Genomic DNA, 23890 nt, shown 5'->3' on the forward strand with positions numbered 1-23890 from the left:
TAGCGCGTGTGCGCGCCCGCGGAAGCACCCAAGCGACTGGAGGAGAAAGGGGCCAAGGGGATCTCCTTCCAGCTCTACGCGGCTCTGATTCAGAGAGCTGAGGTCAAGAGAGGGGAAGTACGGAGCTCCGAAGCAACAGAAGCCAGGCGCTGCCAGGGGCACGGAGGGCGGAGCCAGGGGAGGGCTGGCGACCGCGGCCCCCGCTCCTCCCCCGGCCGGGGCGGACCCGAGGCCTCGATCCGCCTTCCCGGCGCCGTCCTGGTCACGGCCCCGCCGGGCAGCCATGCCGGGACGCCTGCTGCGGGGCCTGTGGCAGCGGTGGCGCCGTTACAAGTACCGCTTCGTTCCCTGGATCGCGCTGAACCTAAACCACAACCCGAGGTGAGAGGGCGGGGCGGCCGGACGAGGAGCGCCTGCCTTCAGCTCCCAGACACCACCACTGCTGCGGGACGGAGGCGGAGCGCCATAGGAGTACCGGGGGCCTGAGGCGGGCGGGCGGGGCCTGAGGCGGGCGGGCGGGGCCTGAGGCAGGCGGGCGGGCCTTGAGGGCGGACCCTTAGGCCGCGGAGTGGTTTAAAGATCGCTGGGCAGTGGCGGGCGGGGTCAGGAGCGAGCTGGCGGCCTGTAGCGGGCGGTGGCTTCAGGTGGGCGGGGCCTATGGCCTCTTTCCCAGTGATTGCCGCGCTGCCCGGCCCGCTAGGCCGGGTTCGCCTTCGGGATCTGTTACCTGTTCTTCCCTATTGCTTTCGGCACTGACAGGGGCGCTTGTATCTGGGCAAAAAATGGAAACATTTTTAAGAGACCGCTCTTACCGCGTGACAGTGCGTGCCTTTTCTCCACCAGGGCTTAGTTAGGAGCTTGAACTTCCTCAGAAAAGCGAAGCCAGGGTTTATTTTCATAGTTCATGGAAGTACTTCACGTGGTGAAAGCAGCCCAGCCCGGCTGTGAGAATAGCGTGGAGTAGCTCGCGCGTTAAGAACGGGCAGAACACCACTCAAAGCAGGTCGGGATGATGGGTTTCGGATTGGAGTGCGTCCCGCCGGCGTTATTAAGGACGCACTAGTGATCTGCAGCTCAACACCGTGCTCACCAAAGAAGCTGACTATGCCTCTCTGAAGTCACGTCCGAAAAATAGGGAAACAAAGCGCTTTCCCGAAGTTGCATACTAGGGAAACAGATCAGTTGTATCATGACTACGGAACTGTGAGGCGGGAAATACAACCTTTATGTTCAAATAAAAATAATAGTACTAAAAGAGAATGGTTATGAAAATAAGAGATGCAGTTATTAAAGACGTTAGTACTCCTGGAGGGAATGTCACAAAGTATATGATGTTCAGTATGTCTTTGAAACTACAAGGCCATTTTTTAAAAGCCATCGAATGTGAGGTCATTCATTGTCACTGTGATGACCTTCAGCTTGGCTGTTGGGTGTAGTGCGGGAAAGAGCTGAGCTTCGTTTCTGCCTCTGGCTGTCCCGCTTACTGGCTTTGGGACCTTGGTCAAGTTCCCTAGCAACTTTGCTTTCGTAGTCTGCAAAAATGGAATAATGTAAGGACTCCACAGCGTGTAGTATACAGTGGGCCTTTCATAAGTACTGGCTACTTGGGTGGGAAGTGTTGGGAGTTAGCTAACTGGAACTCCCCCAAACAATTCTTTTCTGAACTGTTTCCAGCCCTTCACACATATGAGAATAAGCTTATAGTTCATTAAGGCCAGTAACCCAGAAAGTATGCAGATAGTTTGGCTTTTATCCGTTGAAGGGGTAGTGAATAGAAACTTTTCCCATTTTCAGGACCCTCCGATATGTTCCAGAGGAATCCAAAGACAAAGTTATCTCAGATGAAGATGTCCTAGGAGCATTACTGAAAGTTTTCCAGGCTCTATTCTTAAATGATTTCAATAAACAATCAGAAATCTTGACTGTGCTTCCAGAATCTGTTAAATCAAAATATCAAGACCTACTGGCAGTTGAACATCAAGGGGTGAAACTGCTTGAAAACAGACATCAACAGCAAAGTACCTTTAAACCAGAAGAAATTCTTTACAAGACTTTGGGTTTCAGTGTTGCCCAAGCAACTAGTTCATTGATTTCTGCTGGAAAAGGTGTCTTCGTTACTAAAGGATTGGTACCAAAGGGCGCGGTCGTATCTATGTATCCTGGTAACAGCACGATTAGTATTATACTTTGCCAAGCTTCTTACATATTGATAAATATAAGTTCAGCAAAACACCCAGCCCTGTAATCCTTAGAGTAAAAGATTAAATTGAAAACTCGAATTTCCATAGATTTTTACAATTCTAATTTGGAAATTAACTGTTTGTAAATTGTTATGTGTTAGAAAGTATCCTGGAGTATTTGTTGGGATAAATGCATTTTTTTAATTCAAGGAAATCTTTCTAGTTAATGTTTACATTTAGAACATAGTAAGACCTACTTTGACAAATTGCTTAAAAAGCACTCAAGAAAAAAGTCAGTTTGGTTTAATTGATAGCTAAGGGTCAAAATGGTATGGATCAAAACATAAAAAATAATGTTTAAACCCATAAATCACTAAATAAAGACCTTCCTGCCCTTTCTATACTTGGAAAGTAAGGCAATTTCTGGGCAAAAGATCATTGACTAAATGCTCAATAGACTACATTATGTGTTAAACTAACATTATGTTATTCGGTATAGTGGGAAGTGTGTGTGTGAATATTTGAGCCAGATAGACCCATGTTTTTAAAAAGTAATTCTCCTGTTTTTGAATTTTACATTCCAAAGCAAGGGAGTTTCAGTTTCCTGCTGTACAAGTAACCTAATTGTGTGAAGACTAAATAGAATAAATAAATTAATACTAAAACAAGTTTAATAAATAGATTAACATGCCTGGAACATAGGAAACACCCAGTAAATATTTTCTCCTTTTAAAAGGTTTTTTGCCAGTGAAAGAAGAAACAGCCTTAACGTCAGACTCTTCTGTTCCCATATGTGTCTATATTATTTAATTATTAGCAAAGTAAATTTCTTCAAACTCTTTAGATGTCAAGTCACATTCTACTTAAAATGTGTGTGTGTGTGTGTGTGTGTGTGTGTATGACTTTGTAAAACTGAGCCTAAAATGTGATGTTCATATTATCATTAACCAAGATACCCATATTCTATTTTGCTGTGTGGATAAATTGATTCTCTGCTCTGTCTGCTATTGGACATCCACTCTTTAAAAGGGGGAAAGTAACTAAAGAGAATGTAATTATGTTCCAGAGAAGAGTTCTTATCACAATGTTTATGCTTTTTCATATTGCTATAATATTTCTTTGTCTTGTTGTATAATAGGTACAGTATATCAGAAGTATGAGCCGATCTTTTTCCAGTCCATCGGAAATCCATTTATTTTTAGATGCCTGGATGGGGTACTCATTGATGGGAATGACAAAGGAATATCAAAAGTTGTGTACAGGTAAGTGATGTCCATGTTCAAATTTAATTATAGGAGACAGAACCACACTTACCACAATGGTCATGACTAACAGCATTTTTACTTTATTTTTTTATAAAAAGAGATGGGGTTGCTGTGTTGACCAGGCTGGTCTCGAACTCCTGGCTTGAAGCAGATCCTGCCATCTCGGCCTCCTGACGTGCTGGGATTACAGGCTTGAGCCACCACACCCGACTCAGCATTTATACTTTAAACAAAATTCTGTTTAGATAGTTGCTGTGTAACAAATCAGTTGCCCTACTGATTATATAAAACTCTTTGAAAAAATACACTTGTTTAATTCTAGTGTTAATTTTGTATTTTTTAATTCCATTTTAAGATACAGATCCATTAGCTAATGCTTTCACCTGTTTCAGATCATGCAATGGGAGGGACCGACTCGGCCCTTTAAAAATGAGTGATAGTACATGGCTAACGTCAGAAATTCATAACCCCCTGGCTGTGGGACAGTATGTCAACAATTGTTCCAATGGTAAGAAGGCATCATGGGGCTGTGAGACGAGATATAGCAATGGCTAATTCTACTTCTTTGTCACATGACTGAGTGCCAAAGGCAGTTGAATATAACATATAATAAGCTAGTCAAGTCCTTAAGCAACTATCACTTTTAGAGGGATGATGTCAGAGAATTAAATAATGATATACATTATTTATAATTCTTTAATTTACTATTATTTTATGATTTTGTAGTGAATATAGGCAACTGATAACAACTGCCCTTTTGATCAATATTATTTTAGCATTTTTAAAATAGAAATTACTTGGTCAGTGCCTCGAGATAGCTTTACAGATTAATGACTAGACTAGTATCTGCTTTCTGTTGCTAAGTTTGTGAGTCACTATATCTTCTTTAGGACTTGACTTTCCCATAAGTAAAGTCTGATTGTTTGATTACATTTAACATGGGCTTTGGCATTAGTGAGAAACGAAGTCCAAGCCTGACTCTTTTATTAATATTTAACCTTTCACATTTCTGAGCTTCTATTTTCTGATATATAAAAAGTGAACAATAAAACATACATGTGTTTATTATGTATGCTGGTATATATTATCCAAACATATGCTTATTATATATGTTATTTATGCAAAAAGTAAATAATAAAACATGTTTTATATATGTCTTATTTACTTTTTGAATATTTTATTTTATATATTTATGATTTACTACATATATATCTACAAATATAAATAAGTAAATAAAATCTAAGTGCCTAGAGCATAGTAGTAATTATTTTGAGCATGTTTCGATAATTTAGAAAAACAGACATTAAGTATCATAATTCAATTCTATTTTCTATGACCTTGTATAATGGTTCTTTTTCTTAAAATTATGTGCTCATTCCTAGACAGAGAAGCTAATGTCTGTTATCAGGAATTTGATGTGCCTGCAGTTTTCCCTGTAGAACTGAAGCAATATCTTCCAAACATTGCCTACCGCTATGACAAACAAAGGTTAGTTTGCTAAAAGAACATTTCATATCTTCTGTCTTATGCTATACTTAAAAAAATATAGAAGGAAAAGCTATGTAGAATTTGGGGAGTTTTTTAGTAAAAAATTATAACTTAGATTTTGATGTTCATCACACCTTAATGTGTTAATATAGGCTTATTTGAAATTGAAAATTTTCCTTTAACCTAGATCATTCTGCTTATTTTTACCCATTTTTATTCTATGGTAATACTTCATAAGTATCCACCTTAAAGTTTTTTCAAGTGATTCTGTTGTTTTTCCTACCCACAAAATCTTCAAATATATTTTTACTTTGATCATTTATAATATCATGTTCTCTACCTTGTATGAAAGCACCCAGTTGAAGAAAGAGGCCAAATTATACGATGATTTCTTTGCAAATTTCACTATTAGATTCTTAATAATGAAAAAAAAGGACTATATCCAGAAGACAACATATTTTAATGTAGCATTTATTTTCTGTTAAGTAGAAAGTCTACTGAGAATATTCAAATAACAATTTTAAAATATAGATAATTCTAGAGAGCTAAGAGTTCTTTGTTAACAGTGATGTAGAAAGGTATAATCTTTATTATTTCACCGAGTTGCTAGAAAAATTTATTTTATATAGGATCTATTAAATTGTCCTTCTAAGGTGAATGATATTTAAAACATGAAATATTTCTTATACTTAAAACTTGAGGCCAGGCATAGTGGCTCAAACCTGTAATCTCAGCACTTTGGGAGGCCGAGGTGGGTGGATTGCTTGAACACAGGAATTCGAAAACAGCCCAGACAACATGGCAGAACCCATTTTCTACAAAAAGTACAAAAATTAGCTGGGTGTGGTAGTGAGCACCTGTAATCCTAGCTACTTGGGAAGCTGAGGTGGTAGAATCCTTGACCCTGGGAGCTGGAGGTTGCAGTGAGCCAAGATGGCACCACTGTACTCCAGCCTGGGTGGTGACAGAGCCAGATCTTGTCCCAAAAAATAAACGAAAACAAAAACTGAAAACTTGATGACTTTTGCTTCTCTACATGTGTATGTTTGTGTGTTTATCAATTAGTTATTCTTAGCCATATACTCCAGGGCATGTTATTAGAACTTTGAAGGTATACATGTAACAATATCTTATGATGTCCAGAAAAAAGTATTTTTTAAAATTCCAATTAATTTTAAGTAATTTTTTTATTTTTCAGAATATAAGATACAAATGAATAAAAGAAAAACTATAATGTCATTTTAAAATCCTTTTTGTGATACTAGTTTTGGGGGCCTAAACTTAGAAACAACATTGTCAGAAGAAATAATCAGTTGTATAAACATTGATTTGTGATTTTTTAAATGATATAAACATACTCTCATTTAGAATACCTGCATCAGGGATAAGTACTATTTCCTCATGGAAATCAAACATATAAACTAAAATGTAAGGAACCTGAGTAAAGTTACATTTATAAAACCCATATTGGTTATATTAAAAATATGAGTTTATATTTATTAATGTTCTACCTTTCGTATATTTTTCTTTTTGTTTTCAGCCCACTTCGATGTGTTGTTCTTGTTGCACTTAGGGACATCAAACAAGGAGAAGAGCTTTTTTCAAACTACTACACAATTGTCAGCTAACTCTGTGAATCAGAAATTAGGTTTTCTACTCAGCTACTGAGTTAATTCTAAGTATTTTTTTGTTAATCACTTCTCTGAATTCTACCTGTAGAACAAATATTTTGAGACCTAATTGGAATAGGAATTTTTTACGTTTTTGTTGATATATTTGTTCATTTCATGATAAAAGCTATTTGCTTCATTACAATTTCAAATTTATAATGCAATTCTAATTTTAATTGGTTTTCACCTAAATACACAATAGCTTATTAAATTAAAACCTACTACTTGAACTTGTAATTTCAATTTTTCTTTTATTTTGTAAGCTCTGTGGTGATTTATAAAATTGTAGCCCAGCATCTGCAGTTCTTGTAGTACTGCTGATGTGTATAAACTTCTGTAAAAACTTTATTTTTACAGAATCGAGTAAAAAATGTCTATTGTGTTCTCATGAGTAAATTGGTGTGTGTATATATAATGTAAAGATTGCTCTAGCTGGGTCAGGGGAAAATGTGAGGTTATTATACTATTGTCTTTACTCTTTGAACATTTTCACAGCAAAGAAAAGGTGAAAAAAAGTGCAAGATAGTGTTGGTGGGAGGAACACTTATTCCACGTGTTTCATGTCTTCATGTGGAGGCTTCCACTAGTAATGTTCCTAGCCTCTCTCTCCACCCACTGGAGGAAGACTGACTGCCTGAATATGTTTGAATAACTAGACACCCATGTCCTGTACCCTTCTAGATCCTTCTCTGTGGACTCTGCCTGCCAGCAGAAAAAAATGTATCCTGACAGTTCTCTGCCTTGTGCAGAGAGTAGCCTGTAGCCAGCCCATTCAGTGACAATGAGTCTAGGTGTAATATATTAGCAAGCCAACCTGGCTGCCGCCTTAAAGCTACCTTCCCCAGTTTTATTAACAATAGTTACTTTGACCTCCATCAACCTGACTCCAGCTCTCCAAGTTCCAAACTTGGATAGGAAAGAGGGTGTTCTTGACTGGGCTCCTCAAATCTTCATGGAACCTATATAACTATATTCTGACCACCTTCCTTACCAAAAGCTTTACTCACCTAGTTTATTGCAATTTCAGTAGCCTCTCAATTGCCTTCCTTCTTTCCACTCCTATCCCCCTTACACAATATATCGCCAAGTGTGATTTTTTTAAATGCGTCAGGTCTTGAAAGACCCTGTTCAAAACCCTCCTCCTGTCATGAAGTCCTTCACATGCATGATCTGCTCATGACCTCAGAGCTCCTCTCCTGTTCTCCCCTTGCTCACTCCACCTGGCCCACACCTGCTTCCTGGCCACTCTTCGAACCTCCCAGACACATTCCCACCCCAGGACTTTTGCACTTGTTCTGCCTGTAAACATCTTGCCTCAGCCACAGGGCTTGTTCTCTCCCTTGCTGTCACCTCAGTGAGGAGCACTGCCTAATCACTCTATTGAAATTTAAATCCCTCAATGCCTCCACCCAATATGTTCCTCATTCCACTTCCCTATTCTCTTTCGCACTTACCACCAGCAAGTTCAAGAAGCATACTGAAGTTGGAAATTATGGCCAAAATAACTCCTAGAAACCGATGTAACTAGATAATCCTGCTTCCACAGGCTTTTCCATCTCCTAAAGCCTAAAGTACTATGAGCTCTCATATGGCACTTGGTTGCATTCTTGCTGTATTCAAAATATGTGTGCTTGACCCCACTCTGAAGGCATTTTTGTCATGTGTCCACCACAGAGCCCTATGCACTAAGGTCCTTTGGTGTCTGAGAAGGAATGTAACCAGAGCAGAGGAGTCAAGGTTTTTTATTTCCTTTTATCCATTTCTTGGCCTTGTACAAACTGGGTATTATGGGCAGTCTGATCACTGCATATTCAAAATGGAACTACATAAAGCTCTGGTCAGAACAAATGAAATATGGGGACAAACTTGTGAAATAAGGCCAAGATAGGAGCTTTAGCTTGAAAAGATGTTTAGAAAAGATATGACTAGTCAATCAAACTATGAATAATATGGATAAGGAAGACTAGTTGACTGTAAATACAGACTGTCAAGTAATATTTGATCAAATTTCAGATACGTCTTCTAAAAGACAGTTACCTAAAACAGTGTTTGAAACATAATATTCAATAAATGTTTCCTGAATTAAACTAAAAGTATAATCCTTACTTTGGACTTTTATTATACATGGAAAACTATTATAGAGGATTTAAAGAAAACATTTACTCTACCAACTTCACTACTTAGTATCATGAATCTTATTTACTACATGTGAAACCAATTTAACAGTGGTATAATAGCTACCTATTTGGTATAGCTTAAAATTCATTAAATAACATATCTATTTTTGGCAATTATTCACACAAACCAAGAAAAAAAAAGATTCCCAGATTTTTATTTCTGGAACTGTACACCAGGTATTAAAGTACAACAAATACAAAATAATGCTAAAAAAAATCAGTGTTTATGTACAAATATTAAAATCAATGCAACAATAGCAATTTCCTCTTGAACATCTGATACTGAAACTTGTTCTGATTGTCACTAATGTATCTCATACTCACAGGGTACTTACTTCAAACTGGGACAATTGGAATCACTGGTCATCTAAGAGGAATATTAGTATCTATGATATTTAACAATAAAACTAATAGTTTCCTCCATTTAGTGAAAAAATTAGGAACTTTTTAAAAAACATAGTAATGTCAATATTTTATAAATTATTTCAGTTTCCATTTGTAGACAATGTGCTTTGAAACTCCGGGCAAACAATCTCCTTGGTGGTCAGGTTTATTCGTTAGTTTACATTCAAAGTTGAAATATTCACTAGAGACTTTGGTTAAATTAAATAGTATTACTATGTACTATTAGATCTGATGTTCTCAAATATTTACGACCCTCAACATTTTAAAAATTAAAAGGAAATGATTGCACAACTCTTTGACCTAATTGTACAGATTTTAGTATTTTTTAAACAGTAATTTACATCCTTCAAGTAAATTCAGCAGTTGACCATGACAAGAGGAAAACTAAACATTTAAAAAGCTAGCATGAAAAAGATGAAGTACAACTAACAAATGTATTGCTATAATCACAGCACCAGTTACACTTCTAAATGAATCCACTGTCCTCTTCAAATTCCCTGTACATAAAAGATATATCAGCCAACACTGCAATTGCTCACCATAAGTTTTTGGTTTGTTCATAAGAAAATATTGCGGCAAAGGAAAAAAAAGAATTCATCACAGTTTCTTATAAGAATTGTGCTTAACACTTGATAATAAAGGCATTATTGTTTCTTCATACGACTGCAAATCAGTTGTTTTCTTGCTTCCAACGCAATTCTTTTAATAAACAGTAACAAATTCTCTGTTAAGATGTTTAAACTGAGAGAGAGAAAAAAACAGTAAATCCAGCTTTTAAAAGAAAATTCAATAAATAGCTATTTTACATGGATAAAAAGTCATAGTGGTACAATTTATGAATGTCACATCAAGCATGCACAAAAATGGTATTATACACGACAGAAGTAGTCAGAAAATATTGAATTAGATCTAAAAAGATATGAAGAATTTACACTTATATACAAAAATCTTGCAAATTATTGCCTCATTTTAACAAGGAATTAAAAGTAAACGTTACCAGCTAGTTAGCACTCTCTAAGAGGCTAAAATCAGATTAGCATTTAAAAATCTGTTAAACTAGCTGGAATTTATTTTTCTCTCATACCATCTTCTGGATTTTGGTCAAAAATCTTTATTTAAATAACTAAAGTGTCCATTCAACTTGCTGATAATCAAAACTTTAGATAAGAAACACTGTTTCTATCTTGTATCAAGACCCCAGCAATGCATAGATAAACTGAATATATTACTGCATCAGCTACTGAGAATGGGCATGTTCATTTAAGTGCAACTGGTATTAGCATTCAGTCATCTCTGTGTAAATTATTTATACAGACCAGCCACTGTAAACCCAGAGTGAAAATTAAAGTTATAACAATGGAAGATTATGGAAGATTATGGCCAGTATCTTACTAAATTATAGAAAGTGTCCTGATTTTTAATAAAAGAAATAAGGTTCAAAGTTTAGCACAACAACACAGCAATTAGAAGCTGACAACTTGGATAAAAATATAAGAAAGCAACACAGAACCCAGGCTACCCATTATTTACTGTGTGCATACAGGAATGCTACACTTCAGATGTATAAATTAGAGACTGATTTTAAGTTATTAATTTAACTACTTTTTGTCCACTGTGCTAAACTAAATTTTATAGTAATGTGCTACTGCATAAACACTTCAAAGCAATCTTCATTAAAATGCTGCAAAGAAAAACATGTCATCCAAAATGAAGGATGTCATTGCAGTTCACAGTTTGTAATAATAAATACCCTCCCTTTCGATCACTAAGATCACTATATCCTATCTACTCATCAGCACAACCTTGAAGCAAATTATACCTACAAGTATCAGCAATGCAGCCAAACATTAAGGTTTTTTGCAAAGCAACTAGTAAAAATCAATAATTTTAATTAAGACGGTACAGAAAAGGTAATGCTCTATTTTAACAGTACTATAAAAGCAAAGATTACATCCTAATACTGTATTACACATTGTTTGATTCCCCTTATAACTTAAAAATGCATGTTTATAGCACAAAAATGGCCAAAGTTTAGGACAATGGCTTCTCATTCACAATATTTGGAATAAAAATAAAACTGAGTTTGAGACACATCTGAATGTCTATCATTTTTTAAAACTTAAGTGGTAATGTACCATTCTGTTTCAGATAGGAACTCACATTTTTCTTGCCAACTCTTCAAGCTTAACAAAAAAAGCTTAAATATACTTCAAGGTTCTACTGCATTAGGTATAAAATCTAGAAGTCCCTCTAAATATTAACACTTTGAACTGCAGTGCTACAAACAACTTAAAAGATGTCCCAAAATGTAAACCATTGAGTGGCAAAATCCTAGGCTTTGTAGACTATGCCTCTGCAAGTCGACTGCCTCAGGATAAACTAAATTATCAATGACCAGTATGATTTTGTAAGATTACAATCTTGACAATGGTGGACAAAACCCTATCTGAGTACCACATCTTTAAAATGCCAAATTTTTAGCCAATAAATGAAGTTACACAGAAATCTCCTGGCAGTAACATGACCAATTCTGTGTAAGGTAGCCCTGGTCTATAATTTTGAAACAGGATCCAAGCAAGCGTCTTCATTATTTGCACACAGTTCCTCGTGCTGGCTTCCATAAAGATGGACTTGCTGTTTTGTAAACTGAAGTGCTCTAGTTGAATAACATGAGAGAAGTTTCCGTTTTTAAAAAATCCTTGCATGTTTGTGCAGTTTAAAGAAACCTACCCCTGCTTTTATTAATTAAGAAAATAAAACCAAAAAAATGCTACATTAAGCAGGGATTGGGATCGGTACCTGTAAACATTGTTATTCCACTGCATCCATTACGGCAAAAGGAATTTACACAAAAAGAAGCCACACCATTCAGTTCAGAAGATCTGTGCTGGTTTTGAGCTGGTGGCCTCTGTCTACAGGTTTTAAAATTGGGAGTGAGGGCAGTGGGGAACAGAAAAGAATAGAAAAAGGGAGTGGGGAAGAGGTATTGGGAGATGAGGAAGAGAGAAGCAGAGCTTAAAGCTGCACCACAGAGTTCAATCTTAGTTCCCAACTCTGCTGATCATAGTTCATTTCCACATTTATGGATTGAAAAATGAAAATACTCTTGATAAATCAAGATATAGTTCTATACATACTGACATCACTGATGTCATAGTGAGAAAGGTTCAAACTTCCAGTGAAAGACTATGCAAACCTGATAGCTCCCCTCAAGTTCACTGCTCCTGAACACGCAGTTTCCGGGCTCCTCACTCAGGTCACTCAGAGTGCAGGGCCGCGTGCTGATGCAGAGCATGGGCACTGATGAAACCATTGGTCTCGCTGGCAGACAGACTGCCAAAGTCAGCCACCGAAACAGCCATTTTGGCACTGGTGATGTGATGTGTGTGATTTTCAAAGTCCACACCCAGGTTATTTACAGAAACTTCATTCATAAAGGATTCAGGGACAGCAATGCCCATTTTCAATCTTTTTGCTGGTCTCTCTGACTCTTCACTGCACATGTTCATAGGGTTTAGCTCCGAGTGATAAAATCCAGTCTCAAATAAATTAAAACAATCACTTTCCCCATTGCTGGGCAGGGTGAGTAACTCTTCTGTTACAACAGGCACATGATTAACTTGTCCACGGGGTGTGTTGCCCAGTGGAGGAAAGCTATCATCCAAACAATTCACATCCGTGGGGTCGCAGACAGTTGCTACACTGTTGGTCAAAGCTAAAAACGAATGGAAAACTGTTTAAGTAAGTGGTCCTATGAAATGAAACAGAGGACACAATTTTGCAACAAGCTGTACTAAACAACACAAAAAGATCTTCATTTTACCTGTCAAATCACTGGCAGTGAAGGAGTTGAGAATGTTTAGCTGTTGATCAGGAATAGGCTCAGGCCGGTTAGAAGTTAAGGCTGATGCATTTACCGTCCCACCCAAAGCTTCTGTTTCATCTACTAAACGATCCATATAGTCCCTGAAAAACACACGCCAGTAATTTTATGACTGTACATCACAGTTAAAAATAAGTCTTTGAAGTCAAGCCCACAGTACTTACGTAACTCCAGGGTGATGGTTGTATCGTTTTTTCCCAAATCTTGTCTGTTGAGCAAAGTAATCATAACGTTCAGATTTCTTCCACATATAGTAGAATGCTACACATTCGGCAACTGTCCTAGTTCTCACCTAATGAAAAAGTTGAATTTAAAAAAAAATTTAAAAACTCAACCATTTTTTTGGGGAACTTTTCTTTTCTAAAACACTACAACTTCAATCCATGGGTCTTATTTTTTATCTTCCCAATTATAAAGTTCTGAACACTTTTATTAGTGGAATGCCTTTACATTAATAACAAGGCCATTTTCAAAAGCCCAAGCTTTTTTAAAAATCAGAATGTATTAGTTTATAAAACAATTGTATATCCAGAAATTATCTCACACCTTTACGGAAAATCCTAAAACACTGGCATCCTTTACTTTTCTTCACTGAACTCTGTGATTTTGACTACAGTGAGGGTTAACTTTGGATTAACTAACCCCTGAGGGGTCCATAAATGGATTTCATTGGGATCTATTAATTCACAAAATTATATTTAGATACACTTTTCTGGGGAGAAGGAATGCAGCCTCATCAGATTGAGTTTCACTTTCCAAAAGAGATGAAGAACCCTTGGCAAATGGACTGACAATCTATAGCATCTGGAATTTAAGATGATTTACTAGCTAAAGGCAGGGCTTTCTCCCTCCAATATGTTTGGCTTTTAGATCCAACAGATTTTGGAAATAACAAGAATAAAATTTAAGCCTCATCAACTTGGCTCCACACCCAAACCAGGGTTCCTTTAAGTACATACAGCCACAGATATGAATTCAGATGTATGAACAAAATTCTTCATCCTTATCCAATAAACACTTTCTCCCTTGCTTAATCAGTACCCAATAAGGAAGTTTCAGTATCTCTATCCTGACTCCTAAGTTGTGATGTAAGATTGCTAATATAGAAACAAGCTTTTTAAACCAAGAAATACAGTATACCTTTCAATAAACATCATTAACTATAAGTCTTCGCAGAGAATGCAGGCTTCGTGGGGCCACAGACCTTTTCTGTATTATTCACTGATGTATCTCTAGTGCCTAAAACAATGTCTGGTAAGTGGAGTGGAAGGACGTAACTGTTTACGGAATGAATGGATAGAGTAAATTTCATTAAGTCATTACAAAACTGACTGTTTTATTTTTACTTAAAAGGACAAACCAGACTTCTTTAAAAATGTTCTATCTATTCACTAAATTATATGCTTTATCTCATCTTTGAGAAACATTAGGTTTTCAAACATACAGAAAGTGTGAAATTTTCGACATCAATACTGGAAGGTCTAGCTAATGCAGTAAGACAAGAAAAAGAAATACAAAGTATACAGATTGGGAAGGAAGAAATAAAATTGTCTCTGTTCACAGGTGACATGACTGTCTATGTAGAAAACTCTAAAGAATCAATAAAAAAATCTCCTGGAACTAATAAGCACTTGCAGCAAAGTTTCAGGATGACAACTAAAATCTGAAATTTAAAATATAAAACCATTTACACTAGCACCCCAAAATTAAAATACTTGGGTATAAATCTAACAAAATACATGCAAAATCTATATGAGAAAAACTACCAAACTCTGATTTAAAAAATCAAAGAAGAAATAAAGAAAGAAATATTATATGCTCATGGATACAAAGACACTTCATTATTAAGATGTCAGTTCTTCCCAACTTGATCTACAGATTCAGTGCAAACCCAATCAAAATCCCAGCAAGTTATTTTGTGGGTATCAACAAACTAATTTTATATAGAAAGACAAAATACCCAGAATAGCCAACATAATACTGCAAAAAGATAAAATCAAAGTATTGACACTCCACAACTTCAAGATTTACTATAAAGCTGTAGTAATCAAGATAGTATGGTATGGGGACAGGGGGAGAGAAAGACCAACAGATTAAAGGAAGACAGAGCCCAGAAATATACCCCACAGACACAGTCAACTGATCTTTATCTAAAGAGCAAAGGCAATTCCATGGAGGAAGAATGTCTTTTCTACAACTGGACATCCACATAAAAAAAAAAATCTAGACAAAGGCCTTACTCCTTTCAAAAAATTAACTCAAGATTGATTATAGACCTAAATGTAAATGCAAAACTATAAAGCTCTTAGAAGATAACTGTAGAAAATCTAGGTGACCTTAGGTTTGGCAATGATTTTTTACATAAAATGCTAAAACTTTTACTCTGCAAAACACACTGGTAAAGGAATAAAAAGACAAGCCTGAAAATGGGAGAAAATATTTGCAAAACATATATCTGATAAAAGAATAGAATCTAAAATATACAAATAACTCCTTAAACTCAACAAGAATACAAACTACCCAATTAAAAACTGGGCAAAAGATCTGAATAAACACCTGAAAAAATATATACAAATGGCAAATAAGCATAAGAAAAGATGGTCAGCATCACACTCATGAGGGAATTACAAATTAAAACAATAAAGAGATGGCATTAAAAACTATTATAGTGGTGAAAATCCAAAACACTGACACCATCAAATGCTGCTGAAGATGTGAAGCAACAGAACTCATTCATTAGTGTTGGAAATACAAAATGGTACAGCCACTTTAGAATAAACATATTTTTACCATTCTATCCTGTAATCCTTACTCCTTCATATTTAGCCAAAGGAACTGAAAATTTACATCCACGTAAAAACCTACACGTGAATATTTATAGTAGCTATAATCGTAATTGCCAAAACTTGGAAGCAACCAAGATATCCTCTAATAGTTAAGTGAGTACTGGTACATCCATATCATGGAATACTATTCAGTGATAAAAAATAATGAGCTACCACGTCTGAAAAAGAAAAGAAAAACAAAAAACCCCATGGTAAAAACTTAAATGCATAGTGCTAAGTCAAAGAAGCCAATCGGAAAAGGCTACCTACTGTAAAATTCCAACTATATGACATTCTGAAATGGCAACAGTACAGACAATAAAAAGATCAATGGCTGCTAGAGGTTGTTGGTGGGGGGAGGGGGAAAGGACAGAGGAAGAATAAAACATGGGATCTTTAGATGAGTGAAACTACTCTGTATGATACTGTACTGGTGGATAGATACCACTATATATTTGCCAAAACACAATGGAATGTACAACACGAATAGTGAACCTTAATGTAAACTATGGACTTCAATTAACAATAATGTATCAATACTGGCTCATTAATTGTAACAAATGTACCACACTAATGTAAGATATTAATAATAAAAGATATAATAACTATAGGGGTGGAAGGGACATATGGGAACTCTATACTTTCTGGTCAACTTTGCTGTAAACCTAAAACTGCTCTAAAAACTAAAATCCACTAGGTTTTGTAAAAGTGTAAAATACTGATCTACCCACCCAAATACTTCAGAACCCTGCCTTTCTTTAGATGAAAAGAGGAAATAAACGAAGCATATTTTAATAATTATTCCAACTATTCTAATGAATATATGTATGTATTTTAAATAGACTTTAGTTTTTAAGAGTAGTTTTAGGTTCACAGTAGAACTGAGCAGAAAGTAGAGAGTTCCCATGTTCTCCTTTCAACACCCTACATTGAAGTGGTACATCTGTTAAAAATTAATGTACCTACCTGACACACCAACACCCAAAGTCCATGGTTTACATTAGGGTTTACTCTTGATGTTGTAGCTTCTATGGGTTTTGACAAATATATAACATGTCTCTACCACTACAGTTATCACACAGGATGGTTTCATTGCCCTGAAAATGGTCTGTGCTCTGCCTATTCATCTCTCCCTCCTGCCTAGGCCCTGGCACCAGTGATCTTTTCATTGTTTCCATAGTTTTGCCTTTTCCAGAATATCATATATTGGGAAACCTACAGTATGGAGTCTTTTCACATTGGCTTCCTTCACTTAGTAATATACATTTAGGATTCCCCACGTCTCCTTGTGGCTTCTTAGCTCAATTTTTTTAGTGCTGGATAACAGTGCAGTTCTGGAGGTGCCACAGTTTGTTTACCCTTTCACCTCAAAGGACATACAGGTTCCTTCCAAGTTTTAGCAATTACGATGAAAGCTGCTATAAACACTTTTGTGTGAACATAAGTTTTCAATGCATTTGGATAAATTCCAAAGAGCAGGACTACTAAATTATATGGTAAGAGTATGGATGGTATTGTAAGAAACTTCCAGGCTATCTTCCAATGTGGCTCTACCAGTTTGCATTCCTACAAGCAATGAATAAGAATTCCTGTTGCTTCACATCCTTTCCAGCATTTGGTGGTGTCAGAATATGTTTCTAGTTGTTTTGGTAACAATGCTTCTTCTTTCAGCAACAGCTGTTCTCACTGCTGAAGAGAAATTATTTTGAGGCCACAAACCTCTGAATGGCTTGATAAGAAATGAAAGTCAAGGAGAAATGAGAGTGGGACTTCCTTAAAAATACAGAGAATCCACTTTCTGTGTTAACTGTTTCTGTGAAAAGATATGTGAGCATACTATCAGCCATCCCATAAGCAGGCTGTGGCATCTCTGAGCAAATTAGTCATGTTAGGGTGATATCTGAAATGCTAATGGCAGGGGAACATTAATAAGTTGTTGCTTTTTTCCTACTTAAGTGACTTATAAATTAGTTGCTTATATTCATTGTAATTGGTAATTTTTCTCTGTACTAATCTGCCCAATTACCTTATTCTTCTGTATAAGATGAAAATCTTTTCCAAAAAGCATGAGTGCATGCTCAAAGCTTCGGCATTCTTCTTCCGTCCATGCAGTCATTCCTTCTAAAACAAATTTCAAATAAAATTTGTGGGCCCCAAAATTCCTTATGTGAATCACTGATTTTCAATATGTCTTCCCTGTAAAAGGTAATAAACTCTCTCTCTCTCTTCTCTCTTCTCTTCTCTCTCTCTCTCACACACAGACACATTCTGTACGCAAGAGATTTTAGTTAGAATTACCAGAAGTATGCGTACTACAGATCAAGTCTAGAATATAAATATATAAACCCTGCTTTTTTCTACTACATTATGGGATAAGAATTTAACATTTTTCTATAACATGCTTGTTTTTCTAATTAAAAAATTTTTTTTAAACAGTGAGCATATTTTTTAATTAGAAAAAAATGTCTACCTCTTTTATAGGGGGAAAGCAGCTCTGTTTTGGTCTTACATCAAAACCACAAGTTCTAGCCAGATGCAGTGGCTTATACCTGTAATCCCAGCACTTTGGGAGGCCAAGGCAGAAGGATTGCTTGAGCCCAGGAGTTCAAAATCAGCCTGGGCAACATGGCAAAACCCCATCTCTACAAAAAACAACTTAGCCAGGCATGGTGGCAGGCACCTGTAGTTCTGTCTACTTGGGAAGCTGAGATGGGAGGATCATTTGAACCCAAGGGATCAACGCTGTAGTGAGCTGTGATCATGTCACTGCCCTGCAGCCTGGCAGACAGAGTGAGACTCCGTCTCAAAAAAGACAAAAAATAAAACCATAAATTCTTTTAATTAGAGACCATAAGTAAAGTATAATCAACACGTATTTATTTGAAAGTGGTGTGTGGAGTGCTATACTCTGGAAATATAAAGGAAGTAAGAAACAGTCCATGTGCTCAAAATACTAAATCCCATTTAACTTCCCAGCAGATGTTGGTGATTTCAGTATCTACTTGGGGCACAGACCTGGAAAGTCTTCACAGAGTCATACCCTAGACTTAAGAGTTAGTTATTACTCATCTGTATCTCTGAAGTATCTCATTTGATATTGAGGACCAGGTCCCCAAGGCCATTAATAGTAGTCTGTAATAAAGCTGAAAAATACTTTGAACTAAGGAAGAAACCAGTATTTTTGAGAGTTTTGAGAGCTTAAAATAATTTTTTTTTCAGGGAGGCCGAGGTGGGTGGATCACGAGGTCAAGAGATCGAGACCATCCTGGTCAACGTGGTGAAACCCCGTCTCTACTAATACAAAAAATTAGCTGGGCATGGTGGCACATGCCTGTAATCCCAGCTACTCAGGAGGCTGAGGCAGGAGAATTGCCTGAACCCAGGAGGCGGAGGTTGCAGTGAGCCGAGATCACGCCATTGCACTCCAGCCTGGGTAACGAGCAAAACTCCGCCTCAAAAAAAAAAATAATAATAATAATAATAATTTTTTTTTCAAAGAAGCAACTTTCCTAAAGGAGACATTTTAATAGACTATCTCAATTCACAAGTTTACATGTATTAGTTTTAATACTTTTCCAAGTTATCTAGTAATAAGTATTATTTTCATTCTACATATACTTAAAGCTATGGCGCATGCAATTTATTTATATAATGACAAAACATACGAAAATAAAAGTTAACCATTTTCCTTGACACACATAAAAGAACTATAAAATGTTATTAACAATTACTAAAAATACACTCCTTGAAATAAATTTAGTGGAATATATTATATATGTTTCTTTTTTAATCTTTAATCTCTTTTTCATTTCCTGTCTGGCTAAAAAAAAAAAAAGGAAAAAAACTTTTTTTCAACAAAACCATAAAATTAGTCTTTTTAATTACTTTGAACATACTGTCATCTCTGGGGTCTGCTTTGTTCTGTAACTATTTCTTCCAGAAAGTAGAGGTGGCGGGGGGGGGGAGGTGACTAATTTGTATTTGAACAATCTCTGATACATCTAAAAATAGACGGCAAGAAAAGGAAAAATTATTTGACATGGAGCTGAACCAGATCTTACAAAAGTGTTACAGGATTGCTCTGTCCCTTAGGATACTTTGTTCATTCTGATCCCCAAATGACCATCTCTTGTCATTGCCCTCTCTTGAACCCAAGTGTTTCTTACCTTGAGAGGCCTTTCCATTGCAGCAGTACCTTTCGATTGCTTCCTTTATATTGTGGTTACACTTGAGAAGTTCAAATAGTGCCTGGGGTGGATATTAAATAAAAAATATTCAAAGTTCATACTTAACAGCATTTTAAAAAACAGGTCAGAAGTCTTAATACTGGAGTCTGGATAAATACTGAAATCCTCTCTAATTTCAGGGCATTTGAAGGTATATTTGCCCAGGCATTTAGTCTATATAACGACTGTGCAGATTAACTCTGGTACCAAGTGAGTTTGTTCATCCTCACACTACCTCTCAGAAGTCACCTCCCTGTATCATTTTTGACAGGTTTTTTTTTTGGTTGTTGTTTTTAAGAAAACACTAGGTCTAAGATGAGAGTTTTCCCTATTTTAGATGGTTTTCTTCTAGTTTGGAAAAATTAGTTGCAGTCTATCCCCTGATGTCATTTCCTCCCTGTCTTTTTTAGTTTTAATAAAAGGGAACAGCAGCAGGCCTGGAAAAATAGGCATGGCACTTCAGGCTAGGTTTATAATGGTCTCAGTTATTTCTATTTACCATGAAAGGTGCCACTTATTAAAATTAGAGTATCTTTCTATTAAATCTGCTTGGAATTATGAACATAATAAATAAGAATAACAGAATTCAATTGAAAGTTAAATAATCCACCTTCCCAAGTAAGTTTTAAGGAAGTAAAGATGGTTTCAGTACTAGGAAAACTTTTATTTTCTTTTTATTTTTGAGATGGAGTTTCACTCTTGTTGCCTATGCTAGAGTGCAATGGCATAATCTCGGCTCACCGCAACCTCCGCCTCTCGGGTTCAAGCAATTCTCCCACCTCAGCCTCACGAGTAGCTGGGATTATAGGCATATGCCACCACACCCAGCTTATTTTGTATTTTTAGTAGAGACAGGGTTCTCCATGTTGGTCAGGCTGCTCTCAAACTCCTGACCTCAGGTGATCTGCCCACCTCGGCCTCCCGAAGTGCTGGGATTACACAGGCGTGAGCCACTGTGCCAGGCCAGGAAAACTTTTAATACATCAATAGGCTACATTTAAAAAAATCATCTCTATGCTAATTATCTGGATCTGATCACTATACAGTATGTGTATCAAGACATCACTGTGTACCTAAATATGTATAAATGTTAATTAAAAAAAATCAACAGGTGCTTAAAAAGCATCTCATAAATTAATATTCATTTCTAATTTTAAAAGACAAAAACTATAACAGTTATAAATAGATGGATATTACCTTGCTATTATTCTTAATGTAAAAATCTTAGATGTATTACTTCCACCAAAAGCAGGCCCCAAATCACTATTATTACCAAATATCTTAGTTACAGCTAATGCATTAAGACATAAAGCAGGAATAAGAAATAATGGTAAGGAAGGAACAAAAATATAACTTAATAATGACCTGAAAACCAGAAAACCACTCCATAAATGTATGTAATTATGATGTGTCAAACAAAAATGATTATTATCAACAAAGTTTTTATAAAGAAAACTAGAAAGCATGAGAAACAATTGGAAAAGTCAAGTAGTTTCAACAGTTTACATTTTTTTTTAAAAAATTGGTATTTCTCGACATCAACAATATACAACTATAATGGAGATCCCCTTTCCAATAGCATTGAATACACATACGCACATAAGAGATATTGAGGAATTACTGAGATGCATGTGATATTCAAAAAAGCAAAAACACTTGAGTTTCTAATGTTATAAAGGTTTTAATTCTTCTAAAATTAATATAGACTTGAAATATCAATACAAAAACCTAATGAGATTTCTTTTTGATAGCTAGTATGACTTCCCTATGTTACTTCAGAATTCAAGTTTGAGTCTGCTAACCTCTAGATACTCATTAGTCAGGGTTGGGAATTCTTAGTGATAAAAGTATATGAAAGAAGCAAAATGATGTCAGAGGGGCAAAACCTAAGGGCATCAGAAAAACTTAAGAGGCAATGTTCCCATCCCCATCCCACATATCAGGAGAGTATTCTGAACCTACAGATACACAAGGGCTTAACAAATGCTCCTAAATCAAATTTATACAGTCTTAATAGATATTACCTTTTAGTCACTTCCTAAACAAAGTTGAGAATAATTCAAAGAATACACTTGCAAAATCTAAAAGTCCAACCACAGAGAATGTTTAAATAAATGAATTACAAGTATAGGATAGTGCACAGTATGTTGAAATTTAGGGAAAAATTTTTTTTGAAAAAAGTATAGGATAGACTATACAGACATCAATGAGCTATTAAATAATTCTCAATGGTATAGAAGAATAAGATTAATTAATTAAAAGGATATAAAGTGGCATCTCAAGTAAGATGTATATAAAGGTATTTTTAAAAAGACCAGAAGAAAATATATGAAACTACAGTGAGGTTATCTCTAGAACGCAAGGTTATGGTTTTTTTTTAAACAGTATTTTGAAAATTTTAAAACTCTATCAGAAAAGATATCTACTTCACATATTAAATATATCCGAATCAAATATAAAAAATCAAGAAGGTATTGTACACTGGCTGCTGTTTCAATGGCTGCTGTTTCAACAGAAGTTGAAGTATACCTGTTCATTGTCCCTTGTGTGTGTTCCTGCAGAAATCCTATCCATTATTTTTTCATTGCCAGTCCTTAAGGAAGTCTCAACAAGGTATTCTTTAACTTTGCTCTCCAAAACCACATCAGGACACCAAAGTAACTGGTCTTCGTTTTCATATACTGATAAAGAAAATACCATTAACATATTAAAAATCATGAACACGCTCAAAGATGTATACAAACAATTATTTGTCTCCCTTGATGGGCTATCCAGTGGGACAAGTAAGTAACTTTGAAGACACCACTAATGTAATTATCTGTCAAGCACAGCCTTTCACACGCAAGCAAAAATTTAACTTTATTATAGGCCAAGGATTCCAGTGGCCAAAGCAAGTAGCTTTTTTGGTGGTTGGATTTACTAACCACTCTGAAGGCTCTCCATGTCTAGTAAAGTCTAATATAAAACCCCATAGTGGCTATCTTATGCTCTTCTAATGAAGGAGCAAATATAACCTGTGTAAATTCTCTAATAACCTCACTGGAATTTTCTCTTGAAATCCCTAAATTGCTCTATGAAATTTCCAGAGGTTAAAAATTACCAATACATATAACTCAAAATATCTGGTAATAAGGAAATAGCTAAGAAAGGTATACTTTTTCTCCCAACAAGAGAATTTTTATTTAAAGAAGGAAGCAGATTAACAAACCTCCCTAGAGAGATTTTTGGGAAGAGGGAGAAACAGTAAGAAAAGTAAACTTTCCACAGTCTCTTAAAGAGACTGATATATTAATGAACAAAATGTCATTAAAATAAGTTTATGTTTTATTACTGCACTCTGCCCCTTTACTCAAAGCTTCTACTTTACATAATAAAGTAATATAAACGGCCCAAGTATTTAGTCCAATGCTTCAAGTGCAATCCATTCTTCAAGTGCATAATACTGACTATAGCTAATGAAAATTATTGCAAAGATACTATATACCAGTGACCTTGATAAGTGCATTATAATCCCAACTGTATAAGTGAGGCAGGCATCGTCATTCCCAGTTAGCAGGAAAGTTAAAAATAAAGTGTGAATGTAACGCAGTAAGACTTGACTTTTGAGAGAAGTTCCTAGAACTTTCTTTACTCTTTGGTCACAAGCGAAATAGGTAAAACAATTTGGGTCTATTCCCTCAAAAGATAGAGAAAGTACACATTCCCTCCAATCTACAGCACTAATAGCGTATCACCTCTACTATGTGTGACCAAAGGACCTATAGTTGCCTA

At 36.1% G+C, this 23890-nt stretch overlaps 2 protein-coding genes across 4 annotated transcripts in view; one reads left to right on the forward strand and one right to left on the reverse strand.

Annotated features, from left to right (window-relative positions):
• The first annotated feature begins 233 nt into the window (after positions 1 to 233).
• Positions 234 to 8696, forward strand: SETD9 (SET domain containing 9). 2 transcript variants are annotated; one of them, XM_012457287.3, is made up of 6 exons: positions 234 to 381; positions 1795 to 2162; positions 3319 to 3442; positions 3838 to 3953; positions 4828 to 4933; positions 6474 to 8696. In XM_012457287.3, exons 1-6 carry the CDS (start codon positions 284 to 286, stop codon positions 6559 to 6561), a joined length of 900 nt encoding a protein of 299 aa, XP_012312710.1. In that variant the 5' UTR covers positions 234 to 283; the 3' UTR covers positions 6562 to 8696. The 2 variants fall into 2 exon arrangements, with proteins under 2 accessions (XP_012312710.1, XP_021525876.1); XM_021670201.2 differs by lacking the exon at positions 234 to 381 and adding an exon at positions 693 to 1029.
• A 222-nt stretch (positions 8697 to 8918) lies between these two features.
• The window catches only part of MIER3 (MIER family member 3), a 33880-nt gene continuing 18908 nt past the window's right edge, over positions 8919 to 23890 (reverse strand). The window contains exons 8-13 of one of the 2 annotated variants that reach the window (XM_021670200.2): positions 22649 to 22800; positions 20060 to 20141; positions 17920 to 18011; positions 13233 to 13360; positions 13009 to 13151; positions 8919 to 12900 (exon numbers count right to left, since the gene is read on the reverse strand). In XM_021670200.2, the coding sequence (XP_021525875.1) occupies positions 12443 to 12900; positions 13009 to 13151; positions 13233 to 13360; positions 17920 to 18011; positions 20060 to 20141; positions 22649 to 22800 (1055 nt within the window). In that variant the 3' untranslated portion in view covers positions 8919 to 12442. Of the gene's footprint in view, positions 12901 to 13008; positions 13152 to 13232; positions 13361 to 17919; positions 18015 to 20059; positions 20142 to 22648; positions 22801 to 23890 lie in introns of both variants that reach the window. The other variant, XM_021670199.2, reaches the window with a different exon arrangement.

This window comes from Aotus nancymaae, unplaced genomic scaffold, assembly GCF_030222135.1.
Source record: "Aotus nancymaae isolate 86718 unplaced genomic scaffold, 86718_ANA_hifiasm-v0.15.2.pri h1tg000014l, whole genome shotgun sequence".
Lineage (NCBI taxonomy): Eukaryota > Metazoa > Chordata > Mammalia > Primates > Aotidae > Aotus > Aotus nancymaae.